At 31.9% G+C, this 23027-nt stretch overlaps 1 protein-coding gene across 3 annotated transcripts in view; it reads right to left on the bottom strand.

The window, feature by feature from the left end:
• The window catches only part of LOC127715239 (sodium- and chloride-dependent glycine transporter 2-like), a 219157-nt gene that overhangs the window by 145076 nt on the left and 51054 nt on the right, over nucleotides 1-23027 (bottom strand). For 2 of the 3 annotated variants that reach the window (XM_052221260.1, XM_052221262.1), the window contains exons 3-13: nucleotides 20864-20995; nucleotides 18697-18976; nucleotides 17025-17157; nucleotides 14991-15125; nucleotides 10531-10634; nucleotides 9099-9223; nucleotides 6203-6315; nucleotides 4696-4827; nucleotides 4086-4185; nucleotides 944-1044; nucleotides 93-260 (exon numbers count right to left, since the gene is read on the bottom strand). In XM_052221260.1, coding sequence (XP_052077220.1) covers nucleotides 93-260; nucleotides 944-1044; nucleotides 4086-4185; nucleotides 4696-4827; nucleotides 6203-6315; nucleotides 9099-9223; nucleotides 10531-10634; nucleotides 14991-15125; nucleotides 17025-17157; nucleotides 18697-18976; nucleotides 20864-20995 — 1523 coding nt within the window. The remainder of the gene's footprint in view (nucleotides 1-92; nucleotides 261-943; nucleotides 1045-4085; nucleotides 4186-4695; nucleotides 4828-6202; nucleotides 6316-9098; nucleotides 9224-10530; nucleotides 10635-14990; nucleotides 15126-17024; nucleotides 17158-18696; nucleotides 18977-20863; nucleotides 20996-23027) is intronic. The other variant, XM_052221261.1, reaches the window with a different exon arrangement.

Raw genomic sequence — 23027 nt, forward strand, 5'->3', positions numbered from 1 at the left:
GATATCTTTGTTTACTCTACCGTTTAACACTTTATTCATTCATAAATCATTATGCACGTTGTAATTTTGAAGGGACAATCTATTATACTAACTTGCAAAATTGTTCCTTCAGCGGACCATAAGTCTTTGATGATATATAAAGGTATAGGTATAACTGAGGCAAAGCCAATTATCCAGCCTGCACCGACTGCCCACGATGGATACTTATAGGTGCCATATGAAACTGGCGTGAATTGTATCATATTAAATACTATCATCAACTAAAATAAAAGCACTGTAGAATCAAAATGTATATGTATTTTAAAAGGATAACTTAATATATAGCTAACAAAATGGCAAATTATTTTTTCTCAATATCAGGAATATTGGAAACATTTGATAACTTTGCATAACATGTATATTTTCTATGTTATGTTTTTTATACGGTTGTTTGTCTATTCGTTTCTTTCTCTTTTTTTTTGGCATGGCATTGTCAGTTTAATTTCGACTTATGAGTTTGAATGGCGCTTTGGTATCTTTCGCCTCTCTTTTAGAATACGATAAAAATTGTACACAAATTAAACGCTCGTGATAGCACTAGATTGACTGAGAAAATGGCTGTCTGTTTCCTTACTTCAATTCTTGGATTATCTTGGCTTATATTAAGCAAACCAAACCTATCTGCAATTTACATATGCTAAGTTGTGGCCAGCAGCTGAGGATAGCTAGAATATATTGCTTTTGTTTGTCGTTCTGTTGGAACTCACTTAAACAACTTTCAATTGAAAGCATTCCACATGACTATTAACATTCACTAATGGATTGTACACATTCATACAGGATAAGACCCTAAACCTATTATAATCTTTATTACATAAAAAAAATATTATTTCATTTTAAACTTATGACGATAATTGAGACAGAGACTGTTCCTTGTAACATTCTTAAGAATTTTAAAACTTACCACAACTGATGTTGGTGTTATAAATTTCCAAAATATACCCCATAAGCAAGAAGGCCTTTTACCTGTCATCATTTCCAGATCATCATAGAATTGTTCAGTACCTAACAAAAAGACATATAGCTACAGTAACACTTGTAACACATATGTAAACGTTTTGAGCGTCGAATAAATCGACTTTCCTAGAGTCTTCAGAGATACCTTTGCAACAATTTATCCCGATAGATCAGTATCCTCTTGGGTAATATTAAGGGTGTACTTAGGTGAGGTTTTGGAATTTGTGTTAAATGTTCGGACTCCTCGGTTTTTTCCATACAATATAAGATAAAATATTTTGCCCCATAACACCTTTTTATCTTTTAACATAAGAATTAATAGCTCATAAAAGGTCATTTGACAAAATTTTAGCAGATTCTTGATTTTCTTTCTTCTGATTTGAGACCCAAATAATACCAATGCAAATATAAGGTAAAAGTCAGAGTCAGCCTTTTCCCGCCATATTTCATAAATCAAATATCTCGAAAAGGAGCTCCATGACCTATCAATATTTTTAGCTTATTTTGATCCTTAACTAATACTGTTCCATCTTAAAGTATCAATTTTGAATTCTTGATTTATTTAATTTTACCTTAGATCACCTAAGTACATCCTTAAAGGAAGAATCAATTAGACTCATTAGTTTAAATCAACTCTAGTGAAAAGTTATTCATCTCAAATGTATAAAACTTTGATACAATCTTTTCTTTCAGACCCAGTCAGTGTGTGTATGTGCTTTTTCTTGTGACAATCATTACAATGGACTCAATCTATTTAGAAGTCAATCATCTGTGATCTAAACACAAGATAAAGTTTGATCGGGTATTTTACTTCTCAAAAAAGGAAACAAGTAAACTTATATCATGACGTTTGTCTTAATGTTTCCTATTCAAACACCGATTTCAACATTTGGAATCAAATTTGTAATATAAATGTATAAGATGACAAGTTTAACCCTTTCCTTTTCACACCGGTACAGCTTAACGGTGAAGCAAATTTTAAGATATATTTTGGGCATTTAGTCTTGTTCCATCGTCATTTGCTGACGTAAAGATATGGTTAAGGGCTCAAATTAATCTTCAGAATACCAGCAATATGATTGAATGTGCATCAAACTTCTATCATTATCAGTTTATAGTCAATTCGCCTCTTACTGATATGTATTTATTCTGTTAAAACCTTTTTTTTCTTCGAATTTTAAAGAATATTTTCAAAAAGAAGTGCATAGAAAACTGTCCTTTTTGGGGGAATTATGACTTTTTTCAATAACTGTGCAGTGAGTTTTTGAAGAATGGTATTAAAATAATAGTTCTAACTTGTACACTAGTTAAAAATGTAATTTTCAGTGTACAAGCGCAATCACAAACTTGAAATACGCTAAAAATCCGTAGTCATTTCTTAAAAAAATTATTGTAAAAGAGACAAAAACCACTGAAATGTCCTGAATTTTTTTAGCAAATTTCAAATAGATGTTTCGTAAGTGTTTGGGTATGATAAAGTTGAAAACACTTTTGTTTAAATGAAGGAAAATGTATATGTCAATGGAAACAAGACAGACTAAGAACTGGATTCCTGCTATATTTGCGCAAAAACCATGCATTTGACCATTTGGCATCAAAAATATTTTATCTGAACACATAATTTCTAAAAGAAAACAAGCTGGGTGAGGATCTTCATATGTTTTTTTTTTCACGTCTTGAGAAGTAGACTTTAGTACTTAAATTTCAATATATTACTAACGATGACAGTGGTGCGGGGTTATGCTGAACAAACCCAAGGCGGAAAGATTGCGTGTTCGATTCTCACTGCCGGAGGTGGAAAAATTATTTCCTATATAAAATGTAACTTAACTTAACTTTACTTTCAATTTCAAAAAGAAAAACCAACGAAATACTTATGTTTGTTTTTAAAAGAATGCGTGTGCCAAATTGCCCCCCCCCCCTTTTTTTCCCCCATTTACTTCCTCGGGTTCGGTCCAGGGTGCGCCACATCAAGTTATCATTAGTAATTCAATGAATTTTCCCTTAGAAAAACAAAATTTAGGTTACTGCTTGACTGAAATCGTATTTCCTCTTTTAATACCAATATGATAACTTGTATGTCTTTAACAGACTTGGGGCATTGTGTTTCCACCAAAACCTTACCCTATTAGCGCAACAATATGTCTCTACACGACTTTTGTCCCAAGGATTTCGTATTTTTCCACATTTTCTCTAAAAGTCACGTGACTTTTCGAAACATCCAACGTGACCAAAAAAGGACGAATTATCTTTAAACGTAGTTTTCTGAAATATTTGATTAATTATCTTTCATATGAGCCCAACATGGCATGTGCATGAACATTGGTGCGAATGCAGTATTCAATTGAACTTTGATAGTGTCTCTTCGATAAGTAAAGGTCTAAAAAGCCTAAAAGGGAAAGGGTTAATAAAAGTCAACAATTTCATTTTTCAGAACAGAATACCGATGATTACGTTAAGTTAACTTTTAATTAATCATAAATAAATGTTAAATGTCAATAGTGCGATAGATTTGGTTCCTTAAATCATAACAACGTATCTGATTGTTTTACTTCAGCCTTATCGAGAAAACAAATTATGAAAAGGGTAGATTAAAAAAACATAGCTATACCACAATATTAAATGCACTATGAGTTATAACATTGTTATTTAACTAGCTTCTAAAACACGCATATGAAGTCTCTTGAGAAGAGTGTTTGATACTGTTAAAATTATGTTCTGGGTGATAAAACAGGAAACACCTTTTAATATTACTGCATTTATGTCAAGACAAAACCTTACCAAATTTACAGGAAAACCTTTTAACCTGACGGAAACTTGGCATTGTAAAAATTTATTTTATATATACAGAATGTAACGTTAGCTGTCATAAAAAAGAATTCTCAAATGTATCATAAAAATGAGAATGGAAATGGGGAATGTGTCAAAGAGACAACAACCTGACCATAGAGCAGACAACAGCCGAACCCCACCAATGGGTCTTCAATGCAGCGAGAAACTCCCGCACCCGGAGGCGTCCTTCAGCTGGCCCCTAAACAAATATGTATACTAGCAGCCTGTTACTCAGGTGTAATGTTAAATAATACTACCATATATCCATCCAATCAGAATACATTCCATTATTGCAGCTATCATTGGAGTAATTAATCCAACGTACCAGTCTACGGTTTGTAAAATATAAATTCCTCCCTAGAATATAAAAATACACAAAGCTTCTGTACCATAAAAAAAGTTTCTTGATATTGTATCCTGCGATTAAGCAGTACTGTACATTTCAAAAGCCGATATTTTCTTATATTCAAATTCAGTACAAATCAATATCAAAAGATTGAATTATGCTTTCATATAAATATGCACCTGTTCTGTTTGGTTACTTTTCCATAAAGCTAACCGAACAGTTTCCAACATTTTTTAAAAATTAAATACAACACGACGGGTGTCACATGTGGAGTTTGATCTGTTTACCCTTCCGGAGCAGCGAGATCATCCCCGGTTTTGGTTTGGGTTCGTGTTGCTCAATCCTTAGTTTTCTATGGTGTGTATACTGATGTTTGTTTTCTTTTTTATTTTTTTTTTATTTGACATGGCGTTGTCAGTTTATTTTTCTCACATGGACATTTTACGGAAAGTAAAAAGATCTTTTCAGATATTGAAAAAATGACTTATTTGTTGTTGTTTTTTTTCACTGTACCTACTTACATTCATTACATACGGTATGCCTGAGAGGAATCCAACACAACATATAGCACTCATGAAAAGTGTTTTCCTGTTTCGTAATAACTTCGGATATTCGTCTACTAATGCACTGTGCATGGTTTCAATTGTTCCAAACTGTAATACATTGACAAGATAATTTTACCACATTTTCACTGAATTTTCGAATATGTAAAATCCTAATATGCAAGACTTTGAAAATAAAATTCTAGCATACAATATAAACATCAAATGTACTTTATGAAAATAAAGTAAAACATTAAATTAAAATCAATCCAGATTTAAAGCAAACTATTGAACATAATGAAAAACTTAATTAACGGTACTATATGCAAAATGTAAACAGGGGTTTGCAATTAAAATGAGTCAATAAATTTTAAAAATGAACTAATAACGGTATTATACAGAAAATATAATACTACAAAACAGAAGGCATGATAAGGCCACTTTTTTGGCACCTTGAATTCAAAATCAAAAAGTAAGATAAATCTTAGAATCCTGCAGATGCTCATTAGACATTGGTCTGTCTGATGTCTGTATTTATATGTTTGAAATTTGAAGATGTCTTAAATGTGTGTGAAATACTTTTCAGGGTAAAGCTTTCGCTCATATATATTTTGACTAATTGCTATACGTGAAATTGCCATTTTTCATCAAATCCGATAAATTCGAGATTTTATGACGTCACAAGTGAACTTTCTAAACTTCGTTTTCCAGTTAATTTTGAAAGGCTTAAATAATTTTACTTCATAGCAATTTCAGGGGCCACATAATGTTTCTTATCATACATCCTCTTTTAAACTTAAGATACTAATACTTCAAAAGAATCTTGCATATACAACCTTTGTGTGCCTAAACAGACCTGCATTGATTTATACTTATGTTGTTACAGAAAATCATTTGAACAAATCATAGAGCAACTTCACATCACAAAATGTTCTTTGTATTTTTTTACATTCGTAATTGATTTATTGTCCATAAATTCCACGGCTTATGCCTCTTAATTTGTTTTGGCTATATATTTCTTAAAAAAAAGTCTGAATGGAGAAAGTTTTTCGTTCGTTGTCTCTGAATAGAATACTATTTAGAGGTTGATAAAATAAATATACATCTGTCTATGGCTACAGGTATCAAACATAACAATCTTTTTCGTTTATTTTTTTAAACTACCAATTAAGAATTGTCTCTGACATGTTGAATCATAAAATACAGAATATATAACATTCACTTACAATGCAAAAGTAAACTCAAAATGGAAATGCCTAACAACGTATCTTTATATAAATAAATATTGTATATGTCTGCAGCCGGTTGTACGAACGTTTCATTAATCTAATGAATGAGTCATTAAGTCTTCATTAGCCTAATGCACCATAAAGGCTTAATGAAGACTTAATGACCCTTTAGGCTAATGCAACGTTCGTACAACCGGCTGCAGATCATTTATACTATCATAGCAAATATTTCAAGAAATGAACATCACTGGACTAACCTGAGTATCAATGCCTAAAGTAAGCATCATGAGAAAGAAAAGGACCGCCCACAACGGTGACACAGGAAAAGTTGATATTGCTTCTGGATATGCCACAAAAGCCAGACCAGGACCTTTAAAATACATGTAAGCAGTTAATAAAGCTTACCTATAATTAATTTAGATTTGAAAAAAACACTGCTTGAAGCCATATGTAGTTATCTTTGCAGTTAGCAATTTTTCATCATAGACTGTTCATCGTGACGGTTTTAGCTCTGTGTTATGTTAAATACATTACTGTAAACTCATCATAGATACCAGGATTAACATTTTGTACGACAGACGCGCGTTTCGTCTACAAAAGACTCATCAGTGACGCTCGAATCAATAAAGTTAAAAAGGCCAAATGAAGTGCATAGTTGAAGAGCACTGAGGACCCAAAAATTCTATTTAGGGTATAGAAAATCCTTAGTAATTCGGAAAATTCTAATTTTTATTAACAGTTAATTTATGATTATGACCATATCAATGATAATTTATTTCAACACAGAAGTGCTGACTACTTGGCTGGTCATACAATCCGTATATCTTCACTTCATCTTAGTGTTTTGCCAAAGTTTTCCGAATGATAAAAAGTATATTAGACTAGGAGTTTGTACATATTTCAATTACATTACAATAGAAATTTAGGAAAACAATAAAATCACAAAAATACTGAACTCCGAGGAAAATTCAAAAAGGAAAGTCCCCAATCAAATAGCAAAATCAAAACTAGAGGCTCTAAAGAGCCTGTGTCGCTCACCTTGATCTATGTGCATATTAAACAAAGGACACAGATGGATTCATGACAAAATTGTATTTTGGTGATGGTGATGTGTTTGTAGATCTAACTTTACTAAACATTCTTGCTGCTTACAATTATCTCTATCTATAATGAACTTGGCCCAGTAGTTACAGTGGAAAATAATTTGTAAAAATTTACAAAAATTTACAAAATTTATGAAAATTGTAAAAAAATTACTATAAAGGGCAATAACTCCTTAAGGGGTCAATTGACAATTTCAGTCATGTTGACTTATTTGTAGATCTTATATGCTGTAAATTATTGCTGTTTACAGTTTATCGCTATCTATAATAATATTCAAGATAATAACCAAAGGTTGCAAAATTTTCTTAAAATTACAAATTCAGGGGCAGCAACCCAACAACGTGTTGCCTGATTGGTCTGAAAATTTCAGGGCAGATAGATCTTGACCTAATGAACAATTTTATCCTGGTCAGGTTTGCTCTAAATGCTTTGGTTTCAGAGATATGAGCCAAAAACTGCATTTTACCCTATGTACTATTTTAGCCATGTCGGCCATCTTGGTTCGCAGGCGGGGTCATCAGACACATTTTTTAAACTAGATACCCTAATGATGATTGTGGACAAGTTTGGTTAAATTTGTCTGAGTAGTTTCAGAGGAGAAGATTTTTGTAAAAGATTACAAAAATTTACAAAAAATGGTTAAAAATTGACTATAAAGGGCAATTACTCCTTAAGGGGTCAACTGACCATTTTGGTCATGTTGACTTATTTGTAGATCTTACTTTGTTGAACATTATTGCTGTTTACAGTTTATCTCTATCTATAATAATATTCAAGATAATAACCAAAAACGGCAAAATTTCTTTAAAATTACCAATTCAGGGGCAGCAACCCAACAACGGGTTGTCCGATTCATCTGAAAATTTCAGGGCAGATAGATCTTGACCCGATAAACAATTTTAAGCCTGTCAAATTTGCTCTAAATGCTTTGGTTTCAGAGATATAAGCCAAAATCTACATTTTACCCCTATATTCTATTTTTAGCCATGGCGGCCATCTTGTTTGGTTGGCCGGGTAACCGGACACATTTTTTAAACTAGATAGCCCAATGATGATTGTGGCCAAGTTTGGTTAAATTTGGCCAAGTAGTTTCAGAGGAGAAGATTTTTGTAAAAGTTAACGGACGACGGACGACGACGGACGACGGACGACGACGGACGACGGACGACGGACGACGACGGACGACGGACGCCAAGTGATGAGATAAGCTCACTTGGCCCTTTGGGCCAGGTGAGCTAAAAACAAACACATCAAACGAATGGATAACAACAGTCATATTCCTTACTTGGTACAGGCATTTTCTTATGTAGAAAATGGTGGATTGAACCTGGTTTTATAGCTAGCACACTATGCAAAAAATAACTCCTTATTTTAAGAGTGCACATTTTGAGGAAAGAAAGTAAGAAGTGGTAGTCACTGAAATTATTATTTTTCTTCAACATTTTGTAGAATACAAGAGAAATAAACCTATGCTCGTTTCTAGGGAAATTTTTTTTTCAAATCTAAAGATACTTTTTTTCTGGTTAGACTTTAATTATAGGTTGACTTACCTAAATATAATGTATCTAAATAGATTGCACTGCATACCTTTGAAATATTGTTTGGTTACCTGTAGATAACAACAATTTTGATTCTTGTCTTGAGATTTTCCTACACCTCTTGTCAATCATATACAAAATTGAGCATACTTTTCAGAATATACTCCTAGCCTTTATAAAACGAAATATTTGTCTAAAAAATTACTGGTACTTCAAGAACTAAAATAATCAGATATTGACAGATTTTGTAGAAGCTAGGATATTCACAAAAACATTACGTCATGAAATCAAAGTTTGACAATTGACTTGAATTTGATGAACAGTAATAACAAGTGACAAATTTTGCCAAGGTCAAGTTGTGTTAATTTGAAGTGGACAGGAATAAAGAAATAACATGACTTTGATCACCTAAACAAAAAAAAATTAAATCGTCCAGTTTTAATATTTAAACCATCACTTAAGTACACCACACTCGACCTATTTTTAGAAACACATTTTTATATGTGTATACCTTGATCAACAACATCAGCTACGTGCATTCCTTTTATATTTGCCATGTATCCTAGAATACAAAATGCAATAAATCCCGCCAAAATACTCGTTCCACCGTTTATTAAAGGCACAAGTATGGCTTCTCTGAAAGATAAAATTTCATAAAGGTTGAAAATATGGTGTCTTTTAGTGCTTCTCTGAATAAATGTTACAATGGTGTTATTACATAATAATTTTAAACATGCAATCTGGCTACGTCCAATGTAAACAGATAACACAAAGACTAGCAGACAGTTCTGTTCATCTGTTGTCCATGTATAGAATAATAAATCAATCGAATGATGACCTCGGTGTTTGATAGTCCACAAGCAGCGGTACCGACCGAGTAGTAGTCAAACACGTGTGATTTTGTTTCATAGCTAGTGTTTCGGTCATGAAAATTATAAAAGATATGAATACAACTGAATAACAGTATTCAAATTTAACATATATCTATGTATGCGAATCAATATAATACGAATACACATATTTGAATTCCAGTTATCATCATTGTTAAAATTGAAGGAATGGATTCAGAAAAAGCGATATTATGTTAAATCACAACAAACGACAAGATTCCAAGAGCTCACATACTCTTTTAGGCAAGATGACGTTAAAAGTAATTTATATTGCTACATGTTTGTGCTTATGTGCTTTGTCTTCAGCGTGTCTACATGCCATTTTGTTTTTATAGTGATTAAGATTATAACACAATGTTGACTGTTGAACCCCAATTTTTTTTACATTTTTACCTAATACGTCTGTTAGTTTTGCTCACACATTGTTGTCAATATAATGGAATTTTATGCGACTCTCATACAAGTGAGAGGTTTAGCTAGCTATATAACCAGATTTAATCCACCATTTTCTAAATAAGAAAATACCTGTTCTAAGTCAGGAATATGTCAGTTATTTTCCATGTGTTTGATGTGTTTAAGCTTTTGATTTTGCCATTTTGTAAGGGACTTTCCGTTTTGAAATTTCCTTGGAGTTCAGAATTTTTGTTATTTTACTTTTTTTATATGAAATACATTCCGATATTTATTATTTCTTATTCCCGCTTCATGAAAAATGGCGCAAAAATATTTGGTATACAAAACATCTTCAGATACTATTTATAATCAATTCTTAGCCATTTGTAGCACCGTATATTCATTAATTTTAAAATAGCTTATACCTGAATTTTTATACAAAAACATTATAAAAGTGAATCATATATCAACTTTGTTCTGTATTAAAGGACTTTATGGTGACTTGAATGAAGCTGTGCAGTGTTTCGTTTGATACTCTTTTTGAAATGACTTTTCTTTGTACATATATTTCACTAGTATTTGCTATTGTCTCATTAACATTTATCGAAAATATGGCTATTTTTTTCAACATTTAACAATTGAAAAGAAAGATGTTTTTACCTGTATAAGTTGTGATGGAACCGATTAAAACTGGCAAATGTTATATAACCTCCCCATCCAACAGCAGTCGAAAAGAAAATCTGTAATGCAGCCTCACCCCATACCTAAAATGACAAACAGAAACACAGTATTCACGACAAAAGAATAGACTGTGAACACTGTATCTTAACTACCCCGGCGAAAAATGTTTGGACTCGATAGTATCTAATGTCCGGTACGGTGACGGACAATCAACAGACAGAGAAATGTAGAAATTCTGTTTATTTATATGTTGTTTTAATGATATTGAAGAATATACATACACATATAAATATTTTCGATAGTGTGATGTAATGTTTTCTACAACCGTTTAAGATTTATGGAGAAATAAGTAAAAAGGCACATCAAAATGGTGAATTGAGTGAACCCTGCCTCGAATTTGTTTAATTTCTCTTTAAATTGAGCACATTGTATGGAAAGAAAGGTACGGAAAGAAAGATATTAACACGGAGATGTCAAGACTTTTCACTATGATCGCCTCAATATTTGCATGTCTGTGCATGGAATGAAAGAAGTGGGTCATGTCAAAATTGAAGCACCCGGTTTTGTCAATGTGTACGACCCGGTTTTGTCCTTAAATTTCACAAAGCAGACCCGGTTTTGTCATAGAAAATAATGCATAATCACATGACGAAAATTAAAATATGGCGTTCAACAGCAGTTTGAGGGATCGTTGAAAAACATTTTCTTTCAGAGGATAACTTATAACCTTTTTGAATCCGTAAACACTTGAATTCCTGCTATATTAGAACAAAGCAAATTTCAATTTTGTTTTGTATATAAAAAAAAAGGAAAATTTAAAAAGAAATGAAGTTTTTGAAACGGAATTAGATTTTTTTATATCATCTATAAAAATTTAAGTGTTCAAACTTAATTAGTGTACGGCTTTGAAAATTTAAGGATGCACATTTGATATGGGATTTTCTGGGACAACAAGATGGTTATCTTAGTGTCCGCTCTACTTAAAGGGAAGACAGTATAATCGTTTGAAAATAAATATTCTGAAACTAAACGTTCATTATAAAGCAAGAGAATAAGACAAATGTATGTGCATGCAGAATCGCCCAAGAAAAGGAATTTCCATGCGGAGCAAAGGATCACAATAACAGTGCGTTAAAAAACTGTTTACCCCTCCTTGTTACAATAATACTAAGTATAAATTAGTATAAAAGTCTTAGGCCATCCGGAAATTGCAATAATGATTATTTGATTAGTAATTTTTATAAATAAACGATGTTTTATCTCTCTTTTTTTTTCTTTTTTTTTTTAACATTAACAAATTCTTTAATGCACTAGTATCAAGTTGTTAACAACTGCCCTATATAGTACAACTATTATATATAGGTTTATCTCTTCATTGTATAATGATCATCGTACATTGACAAATGTTCTACAATTTAATCAATTTGGTCAAGTTTAAAATTGTCAATATGCAAGGGCGGACCGAGGCCATGATTTTTTAAAGGGGCGTATTCATAAACGGATTTTATACCGCCGAGCGTAGCAAGGGGACTTTTTTTTAACGATTTTATGCTAAATAAAAAATCATATATAAATCGTAAAAAACATGATAAAATTATTATTTCTAGCCACCAAAAGTGGGGGAGGGGTCGGCGTTCTCCCTCTACTCCCCTGGATCCGCCACTGACATAATGTAACTATATCGTATACCATCATAAAGTTTAATAAAAGACGAAAAAACAGAAACAGCCGCCAATCGCATATTTACTATAGGGGCTCTGTAATCAAATGAGTTAAGCCTTTTTCAACTCACTGAATTTTATAGTTTGTTCATATGTTGTGCTGTTATACCAGTTTTTTTCTTGTTTTTTTTGGAGGGGGAGCGGGGGAGGGGGGCTTACACGTTCAACCCCGTCATTCTGTATGTGCCAGTATCGAATCTAGAAGCCTGTAAATCGTTTGTTGTCTTTTGTTGCTGTATATCATACATGTATTTGTTATTCGTTTTTTATTTTGTACATAAATCTAGGTCGTTAGTTTTCACATTAGTTTTTTTTTTACAATTTTCATTTCGGGGCCTTTTTTAGCTTTCTATGCCGTATGGGCGTTTCTCATTGTTGGATGCCATATGGTGTTCTATATTTGTTAACTTTTACGTCATTTGGTCTCTGATGGAAAGCTGTCTCATTGTCATTTTTCACGAGCTAAATTGCCAATTAGGTTGTTCTACGAAGACGAAGACGAAGATATTGGACGTTATAATGTTGCAAACCAACTTTTATTTATAAAAAGAAATAATTCTTTCATGCCATGCTCAATGCTCATTTTAACATAGGAAAGCATTATATTTGTTAAAATTTTTAAACCAAGCGTTAGCCAGGTATAAAATATTGACAAATATAATGCCTACCTATGTTAAAATGAGCGTTGCGCATGGCATGATGGAATTATTTTGTTTCTAATGGGGAAGTTTAGAACTTGTGTATTTCGAAGCGGACATAAAATACACGTTCGAAAGGCAACCATTTTGATTTGAGATATCGAAAACGTAGATATAAGAAGATGTGGTATGAGTGCCAATGAGACAACTCTCCATCCAAGTCACAATTTGTAAAAGTAAACCATTATAGGTCAAAGTACGGCCTTCAAAACGGAGCTTTTTCTCTCACTGTCCGTCAATGGATGAACGAATGAGTAAATATATTGTAAACATAGCGTATAGTGTAGTAAAGCATACTATCCTTACTCTTTTGATAAATTGATATGGTAACACAGTCATTCCACATCTTCTTATTTTTACATCATTACAGTAGTATAGAAAACAAACAAACATTTTTGAGATGTATTTCTATTTGTACCCATCTGATGACTTAAGCCTTTTTCAACTGATTTTTATAGTTCGTTCTTATGTTGTACTGTTACACCAATTTCCTAGGTTAGGGGGAGGGTTGGGATCCCGCTAAGATGTTTAACCCCGTCACATTCTGTATATATTTACCTGTCCAAAGCCAGGAGCCTGTATTTCAGTGGTTGTCGTTTGTTGCTGTGTTACATATTTGTTTTTCGTTCATTTTTTTTTGTACATAAACTAGGCCGTTAGTTTCCTCGTTTGAATTGTTTTACACTTGTAATTTCGGGGCCTTTTATAGCTGACTATGTTGTATGAGCTTTGTTCATTGTTGAAGGCCGTACGGCGACCTACAGTTGTTAATTTCTGTGTCATTTGATCTCTTGTGACGAGCTGTCTCATTAGCAATCACACCACATCTTCTTTTTTCTATCATAAGGAATTAATGTAAGTACATGATATAAAGTATTTATTTCCATTTAAACTTAGTTCGAAGATAAGATCAATAAGGTATACGTAAAGCATTCAATAATGTCTAATCCCTATTTCGAAAAGTTCCCGTTTGAAATATATTTTAACACATGTTTGTATTGCAATAACATCTGTATAACATCTGTTTGACTCAAATATTTAATTTCTTCCGATGGGCAATGTCCAGATCCGTGCTTAGCTTTTCATAAATTTGTGGTTTCAAAACAAAACAAACCCGGGTCCTATACTGAGACAAAACAGGGTCCTTGTGTAATAAACAACATTGACGAAACAGGGTCCTTCCATTTTGACATGACCCATTTCTTCCGTTTCATGCACAGAAATGCAAATATTGAGGTGCTCATAGTGACTAGCCATGCAATCTCTGTGTTAATATCTTTCTTTCCGTACTTTTCTTTCCGTACAATGTGCACAATTTAAAAAGAAATTAAACAAATTCGTAGCAAGGTTCACTCAATTCACCATTTTCATGTGCATTTTTACTTATTTCTCCATTAATCTAGAACGGTTGTAGAAAATATTACATCACACAATCGAAAATTGTTATGTGTGTATGTTTATTCTTCAATGTCATTAAAAAACAAATAAATAAATAGAATTTCTACCTTTTCTCTGTCTGTTGATTGTCCGTCACCGTACCGGACATTAGATACTATCGAGTCTAAACATTTTTTGCCGGGGTAGTTTAGACACAGTGGTGAAGAGACAGACAAAAACAGTCTAATTCAAATTATAATGCTAGGTGATATAGCTATATTAATGCATGATGAAATTTTTTTCACAAAATAATTTGTGGTACTCATATGAAAAACAAAATATTGTAAGTACAAACATCTCAATCAAAATTCATTCTGTCAGAATATTATTTGCCGCATCATGTATTAGTGTGTTGGGTAAGTCGACTTAAGGGGAACGACATTTTCTTCGGGAAAAGGGAGAGGAGTGGTAAGGCGGTATTGTAAGAACTCAAATAAATGGTACTATCATAGTCAGAAGGAAAATACATATTCTTCCTTACAAAAGACAATGATTCTGATCAAAATATTCGACTGCAAAAAAATCTTCTTGCCAGAAAATTAAATGTCTAAAACAACATAACACATATAGAATTTTAACTTACTTGTGAGGAAATCAATTTATGCCACTTTGGAATGAACATATACTTGATACCATCAATAGCTCCCGGGAGAGTCACTGCTCGTACCAGAAAAATGAGTAATACAACATAAGGAAACGTAACTGTTACATAAACTACCTGAAAAATTTTTTTTTAAATGTACTGATTTAATCAAAAGTGATGAAAAATAGCAATATCATGTTAAGTAATCGGAATATTAGTGTGCTATGTGTGTGAGAGCATTTTACACAGCATTCAGCTTGAACACTAGCAAAATAATGTTGAAAAAAAATTAAATTATTAAGAAACTAAAGTTCCATCTCCCTCAGCCAAAGTTGACCTGAGATGCATTTTACAATTCTTGTCGGTCCCTTTTGATCATATAACTCTTCGCATATTTAAGAACTTATACATTCTTGTCTTTCAATTTTTTGTGTTTGAACGTTCCTGATGAAAGTCAATCAGAAAAACTGTCTCGGTTGCCGAGTAGTCTAATTAGTCGAACTTCTGTATCACCAGCCTGTCAACACTGAGGTTGTGAGTTCGAATCCCGCACATGGCAGGTTTGCTCGACTCCAATCTTAATTGAATATGATTGTTGAAGGTATGTGCTTCTTTACAAGCATCCAAGCTTCCTCTATCAATAAAAACTGACCACCACAAAATAGCACAATAGTGCTGAAAGTGGCGTTAAAACACCAACGAACTAATCAATCCTAACATGCACAATGACTCATTAGTATATTTTCATTGACTCACAAGTAATTTTATTATGATATTTTGTTGAAATGGCACTATATAACCCTTTCCGATAAAGAATGAAGATCTTACACAATTTTATATATGCCTCACAATATCATAATCATGTTATTGTATGATTATGCATTTCCGGCATCATTCGAGAAAAAATAATTTAATAGAAGCAGACTTCGCTCTTCACCTTGATAAAAACTGTTGTAACTGTTGTGCACTTCATTTTAATTGTCCTTCTGGTAAAACCATTTTGCAGGATATCGTCTCATTTGCAATCATACCAATTCTCAAAATGTTTACATACTTCACAGCGCTTCTTTCTTTGCATAAGAAGATGGGATATGTATGATCAATCAAAATACAATGCAAGATACGTTTAAATGCATCACTAAATAAGTATTTGCATGAACATGCCTTCTTCAATAAACATGTGCATACAATAGGTAGGCACTCTCAAATTTGATTTATATTAAAATAACATTACTTATACGGATCGGACCAGTTATATTGGTGTTTCTAGAATTCATTTGTCGAAACAACTAAGCATTGGAAAACAAAATTCTAGTCTATATTATGAAATACAATTTCAAATACCCAAAGTGATTTCCTTAAGAATATATTAAAAGACATTTTTATTTTATAAACTAATTGTTGTGGGCCCAATTTAAACACTTTAAATAATGTAAAATTACACCTGTCGCAGTAAACGTTTAGTTAAAGATGTTATATCATTTTCATTTTTTTAATTCTTAACTACTTATTTATTTCATTTATTCACTCACTCACTCTACCTGGGTATTATAACATTTTCAAATCCGAAGATCGAAACTTTCAACGAATGACTGAACAACATATAAATTCAAAAAGGTGTGTAGTACATGCGTGAATTATCACTGCGACTATTTTGTCACGAGTTCACTAGTGTTCGATATATGATTTGGTGCATTAAATATTCTTTTCATTATTTTGAATTTTAATGTAAGTAAATGAGAACATGTAAGGATCTCTTGTTTGTGTAAGCGTTCATTCGTTTCAATGATGCAACGTCCCTGGAGAGGGCTTACATAGGCTATGGCTGTTGCACAAGCTAATTCAATTTATTTGAATAAAACACTGTTTAAACTAAACTAAACGTCCTTGACAACGTCTTGCGAACTCAAATATAGGATTATTTAACATGTGAAGTCATCTGATTTTTTTACTGGAAAACAAATGAAATAAATTGTGATCCCTAAAACAGCAGCTTAATGCTATTACAAATGATTTCTCCAAATTACGACTAACCTTGCCAGATGATTTGATACCTTTACATAAGCATAGAAAGACAATTATCCATGCAACAAACAAACATATTAATAGTTCTAGTCTTATCCCTCCAATATTTTCTATACCATCTGTAATCTGTAATACGTTGTGCCTGAAAAAGTATTGGAAGGGAATATAATTATTTCCTTTCATCTCAAACATACTAAATATTTTATATTTCAATTTGTGCTTATTTTAATGGTTAATTTAAACATATATATATTTGAAAAAAAGTTTAACTGTTCGTAAAACTTATCATTGCTCCCATTCGTTTAACTATATAATGAAGTAAAATTCATTGTCAATATGCTTGTGGAACAAAATAATTAGACATCTGAACTTTTTTCTTATTTCATTTTTGGCATTTTTTATGAAAAAGATGTAATGAAAATAAATTTATTAATATTGAAATCAGATTTTAATAAAACCAAGACCGCATTATTGTATAAAGGCGTTTCCTGTCGTCACAAGTATTTATTTTGACGCAGGCAAAATAGTTCTGTAACTGTTAATAAAATTCTTTTTTTTTTATCTTGACATAATTTTAGTGAATTTTTGTAAACTTTTGAAGGAAAAATTAATGTTATTATTACCACAATTACAACTAAAAAGCTATTGAGGTACACTGTGTACATCTCAACGAAAATTAAGAAAGTATCACTTTTAAAGACCTCATTCTTATTTTTTACTATAACTCTGCCATGCATTCACGAAGTAAAAATCATTGTCGGTTCTCGAACAATACATCGTGTTTGTTTTGCGTGCTCCGTATAGACTGGGATAAAATTCGTACTAATACATAGGAGCTGTTTCCTTTTAAAAACAATATCCTAAATTGGAAACAATGTCTGCAAGTGAAATACTGACTATAATTAAGCCAGCACCTACCTAGGTTTCAAATAGAATTCAATTGTAAGAGCGACCGAGACGATTTTTTTAAAAAGATATCTTTTAAATAAAAACGAAAAGATATATATAGTAAAAAGCGCTTTGGACGCATAAAATTTATAAATGATGTTTTCGTTATTAATGAACTTTTTTTAATAATTGAAGGAAATTTATTAATTTCACAGTTATTAACGAGTCTTTCAATACAACAACAATACATAAATTTGGTATCACTGTCGAAAACAATATATACAACTATTGCCATCTTCAAAAGTTCATAGCCAGATATATGAAATCGAGAAAGGTTTATTTGCACGAAGTCCACAAGACGGAGATACTCTTTTCAAGATTTAATAATTTTTATACAAATTATTCTTTTCAAGATTAAATAATTTTTACACAAATTATTATTTTTAACATTTGATAATGTAAATTATTAATTTATTATAAGGACAGTAATTTTATTAATAATTTATTATATTGAACTAGATGTATTACTTTTGTTGTATTTGTATATTTCATGTTTTCAAAGTATTTTGCTGTCGAATATTTTCCATTTCTAAATCAGAACTCCATTTCCACCAGACGACAACTAATTATTCTTTGGTCTGCAAAATATCGCTAACATTAAAAGAGTTATTTTTATTACGTGCACATTCCCAAACAGTTCTGGGTTTTTTTTCGCGGGAAAAGGGATTATTTTATTAAACATTTTATTAATTGTTAAAAGTCAAGTATTATTATAATCATTATATAATCTTACGTCCAAAATTCCTCACTGGCAGTTTTCTTGGTTTCGTTTGTAGTTACCGTGCCATTTTGAATACCAAATGGGCTAGTATATACAGGGCCATTTTGAATACCAGATGAGGTATTATATACATGCGTATCATGGCAATTGATTGTATTCCAGTCGTTGTTGCAATGACTCCACGGAAGCACAGACGTAAATGATTGGTAAAGAAAATACAGCACCCAGGAAATAATCACATTGACGTACGTACAGTATATAGCTGAAGCAATCAATACGCCGTATCCAATACCTAAAATTCAAATAGGTAAATTAAACAAAAGAAAACTTAAAATAAAAGACGAAGCATGTTAATTCAGTCAGTTCCGGGCCTTTAATAGCGGACTATGGGGTATGGGTTTTGCTCATTGTTGAAGGCCGTACGGTGACCTATAGGTGTTAACTTCTATATCATTTGGTCTCTGGTGGAGAGCTGTCACATTGGCAATCATACCACATCTTCTTATTTTTATATATAAGATGACGGAAAATGAACAACCTAAAAAGACTTTCACAGTTTTAGTTGAGTGATGATTTCGTATCATATGTTCGATAGCTATATATAGTTTACCTTAGTTACAGTTCTGCAGAAGCCTTATCTGATGTACTAGTATAAACTTTAATAAAACTTAGAAAAGAATAATATATTTTGCGGGTAGATCTTACGTCAAGTCAAATGACAAAGGGTGTTCCAAAGGAAACTATAATACGAGTAATAAGGCACTTTGGAAGAACACCCCTCCTTCAAGAATGGTACGGCTACCATTGTGGTATATAAGCAGGAGCGATTCCTTGCTCGTGGTCATTTGTCATAAGTCTATGTAGACATTGGACCAAGGTACGGTACGTTGATATTCGAGATCGTTGTCTCTTATATATTAGATAGTATTACATTAAATGTAATAAAGAACAGGTTGATGTCTGTTAGAAACAAGGACTTGTACAAGTTGGAGTTAGGACAAATATGTAATAGTACAAATGTGTACCAGTTGAATTTATTTGAAGTAGAATAGTTATAGATAGTTCATTATAGAACGCAAAGAGTAGTTGTACATATTTTAGTTCATCGATGATATTTTATAAATAGAACATTTTGGATCCAGTATCAAACTGGTAACGAACCTATTCTGAAATAGAAGTAGACACGCTTACCTGTGTACACGTTACATTTGTCATGTAGACCATACTAATTTGATATTTAAATTTAGATTCACGTGAACAAGGGAATAAGAGAACAGAAAAATACCAATAAAAACCCAAAAGCCTTGAAAATGTCATTTGTTCATGTTTGTTTTTATTAAACATCTATAATAGAGTTATTAAGGAAATAAAATTTAACATCGGCTAATAAGAGAGTACTAATTCGCCGTTGTATGTTATTTAAAAAAAAAGGTAAAATAAAAATAAAAATACCGAACTCCAAGGAAAATTCAAAACGGAAATTCCCTTATCAAATGGCAAAATCAAAAGCTCAAACACATCAAACGAATGAAAACAACTGTAATATTCCTGACTTGGTACAGGCATTTTCTTATGTAGAAAATGGTGCATTAAACCTGGTTTTATAGCTAGCTAAACCTCTCACTTGTATGACAGACGCATACAGTTCCATTGTATTGACAACAATGTGTGAACAAAACTATTTTCAGTTGAACGTCACAAATTTTTATTTTGTATACTTTCTATTTAGATTTGAAGTTTTAACCCTCAGAATTCAGGAGTACCAACTGATTACATGATTTTTTTTGTTAAAAATTATTCATTCTTTAAAAGTACCAAACTCATAGATTAGTAGCCAATCGTAATATATCACTAGCTGTAATACACTCGTACACAAAAGGAAGTCAAATCATATGTGGTTAAATTTAGGACAAAGTGTTTTTTTTTTTATTAAACTGTATACCTCCTATAGTTACAGTACATATAAATCATCAAATTAAAACAATTAATTATGAATATGCACAAAAGTCAAGATTGATTAGTAAAAATAATATGGATTATGGTGCATATATTTTTCCAAGACAGATTCTGTTGATCCATATTTACAGTAGTTATATGTACTAAAGTCAATATTAATTGTGTTGATCGTTCTGAGTAATCCTATTGCGTGGGGGTTATACCCCTAGATGATAGTGTTTACCTTTCAAAAGTGGCGATATCTTCCAGACCGTTAATACACTACTGCTGGAAAACTGGCCTAAAGCATATTCAATGAAGATTAACGGTATAACGCATATTAACAGGAAAATTACGTATGGTATCAGAAAAGCACCTGTAAAGAAAAAAAGCAATATTTATTCAAGTCCTAGGAATCCAAGATGTCTATTTTATACACACACACACACAGACAAAAACACATTAAAAGTATGGTATCTTTAATCAGTTTTTACATAAAAGAGCATGTAATTTTGAACTATGTTAATAATACTGGTTCCGTCCAACAACCAACTACAATAGTGTTGATGAGAATGGTCGTATTATAATCTCACTTAAGGAAGATGGGGCTCTAAATTAAAATTCAGAGAATTTTTTAATAATTTTCCAAAATGTAGTTTATATCATGCTTTTTTCAAAAATATAATAAAAAGTATGGGTCACCGGGCTTTTTTCCACGCTACAGGTTGTGCAAAATTGTCAGATTTTGTTTAGTTTATGCATGGAAACCCCAATTTTGTGTGATGAAAAGAAAACTAAATCATAGAATTTTAAGATAATATATGAGAAGTTAGCTGTAATAATATGATTTCAAATAAGAAACAGAAAAAATGGGGTCACCAGACTAGTTGTATTGCTATATATTGAAATAGGTAAATTCATAACACATTCTGTTATAAACGTTTCTTAATCTGAGTTATCTCCCTTTATGTCGCAAAGTTGAAAAAAAATAAATCAAACAAAAATTTCCTGCTTTTTGTAAAATACAGCCTTAAAAAATACGATAAAACACTAAATGTTCTATTTTAACATGAAAAGTCTTACACATGAATTACATACTACTCTCGAAATTTGCACTTTTCATTAAAGATCTAGACCGATTGTTATCTGCTATTTCAAAATCCAAGCTGGAGGAAGACACCCCAGCTACCTTAACAACTGTGAATTAGGGGCATACACCTTTTTTTTTACTTTAGTTTTCATTTTTTTCTGTTCGGAGGCATCACTGAATAGAATTATAAACTAAGCATCCTACAGTTACAGTACATAATAATCGAGAGCTGTCCCAAAAAAATTAAACAATTTATTATAACCTTTGAACATCGGTAAACTAAACTCTCTTTTAAAAATTATTTTTTTGATGGTTTCGGCTATTCCTTTAAGGTCTCGTTTTGCCAAATGATATGGACATGTACATTTTTTTTGTACTTGGTATATTGAAAATTCAAATGTGTTTAAGAAGTTCCCAAAATAAAGACTTTCAAAAGGTGGCTTAAAATAACAATCAATATAATAATGACCTTAAATCCTACCTCATATCAGCAAGCTAACTTTAAACGTATAAAAGTAAGTTATTAAGTGAACATCGGAAGTTTGAATATGCCTTCATTGTACTATCTTTCAATCAAGTGATTTTTGTACAAGTTAATTTATTTGTTTTCATTTCGCAGAAAATTCCGATAAAAAGGAATTGTGGTATGTTTGCCAATAAGAGACAAAGGACGTTAATTAAACCAAATATACATATATGCCTTTCGCCGTACGAGCTAAATTTGGAGGAAACATTTACGATTGAAGGATCACAAACGTTAAGTCATTGCCTTTGCTCAAACAGACTGTTTCGCTAGACATGTATTTGAAATTGAAATATTTTCGTTGTGATGGGGGTAAATGTCACAAAAGATCTCTGCAGATCTGGGCTATTCCTTCTGATTGTCTTTTTCATTGGATAATATATTAAATATCATGGTATTGAAAAGTGGAAACAAGATGAAAACTGGCCTATATCGTTGTTAAAATGTTTGGTTACATTTACTAAGTTAAAAGAAGTTTTCAAATTTATCTGGGTCAGAGTATCTGTGTTTAATAGAGCTTGGTGAATCAGTTCAAATGGTATCGAATAATGATTTAGCAAATTAGAGGTTTTGGTTATTACAATATATTTCAAGCGAATACAGAGTCATAGGATATTTAAATTACAAGGACAGTATAAAGAGTATACCATTTAAATCATGATCAAAATGGCGCTGCGTTTTAGAAATCAAACAATGCCTTATCCAATAAGAGACTCCGATTAAATATTTTTATAAGTGGCTATCTTGTTGTCATTCCCTCAAAGTCTAAATCTCGTTGACAAATGTTAGAAAATA

Source organism: Mytilus californianus, unplaced genomic scaffold, assembly GCF_021869535.1.
Source record: "Mytilus californianus isolate M0D057914Y unplaced genomic scaffold, xbMytCali1.0.p SCAF_9, whole genome shotgun sequence".
Lineage (NCBI taxonomy): Eukaryota > Metazoa > Mollusca > Bivalvia > Mytilida > Mytilidae > Mytilus > Mytilus californianus.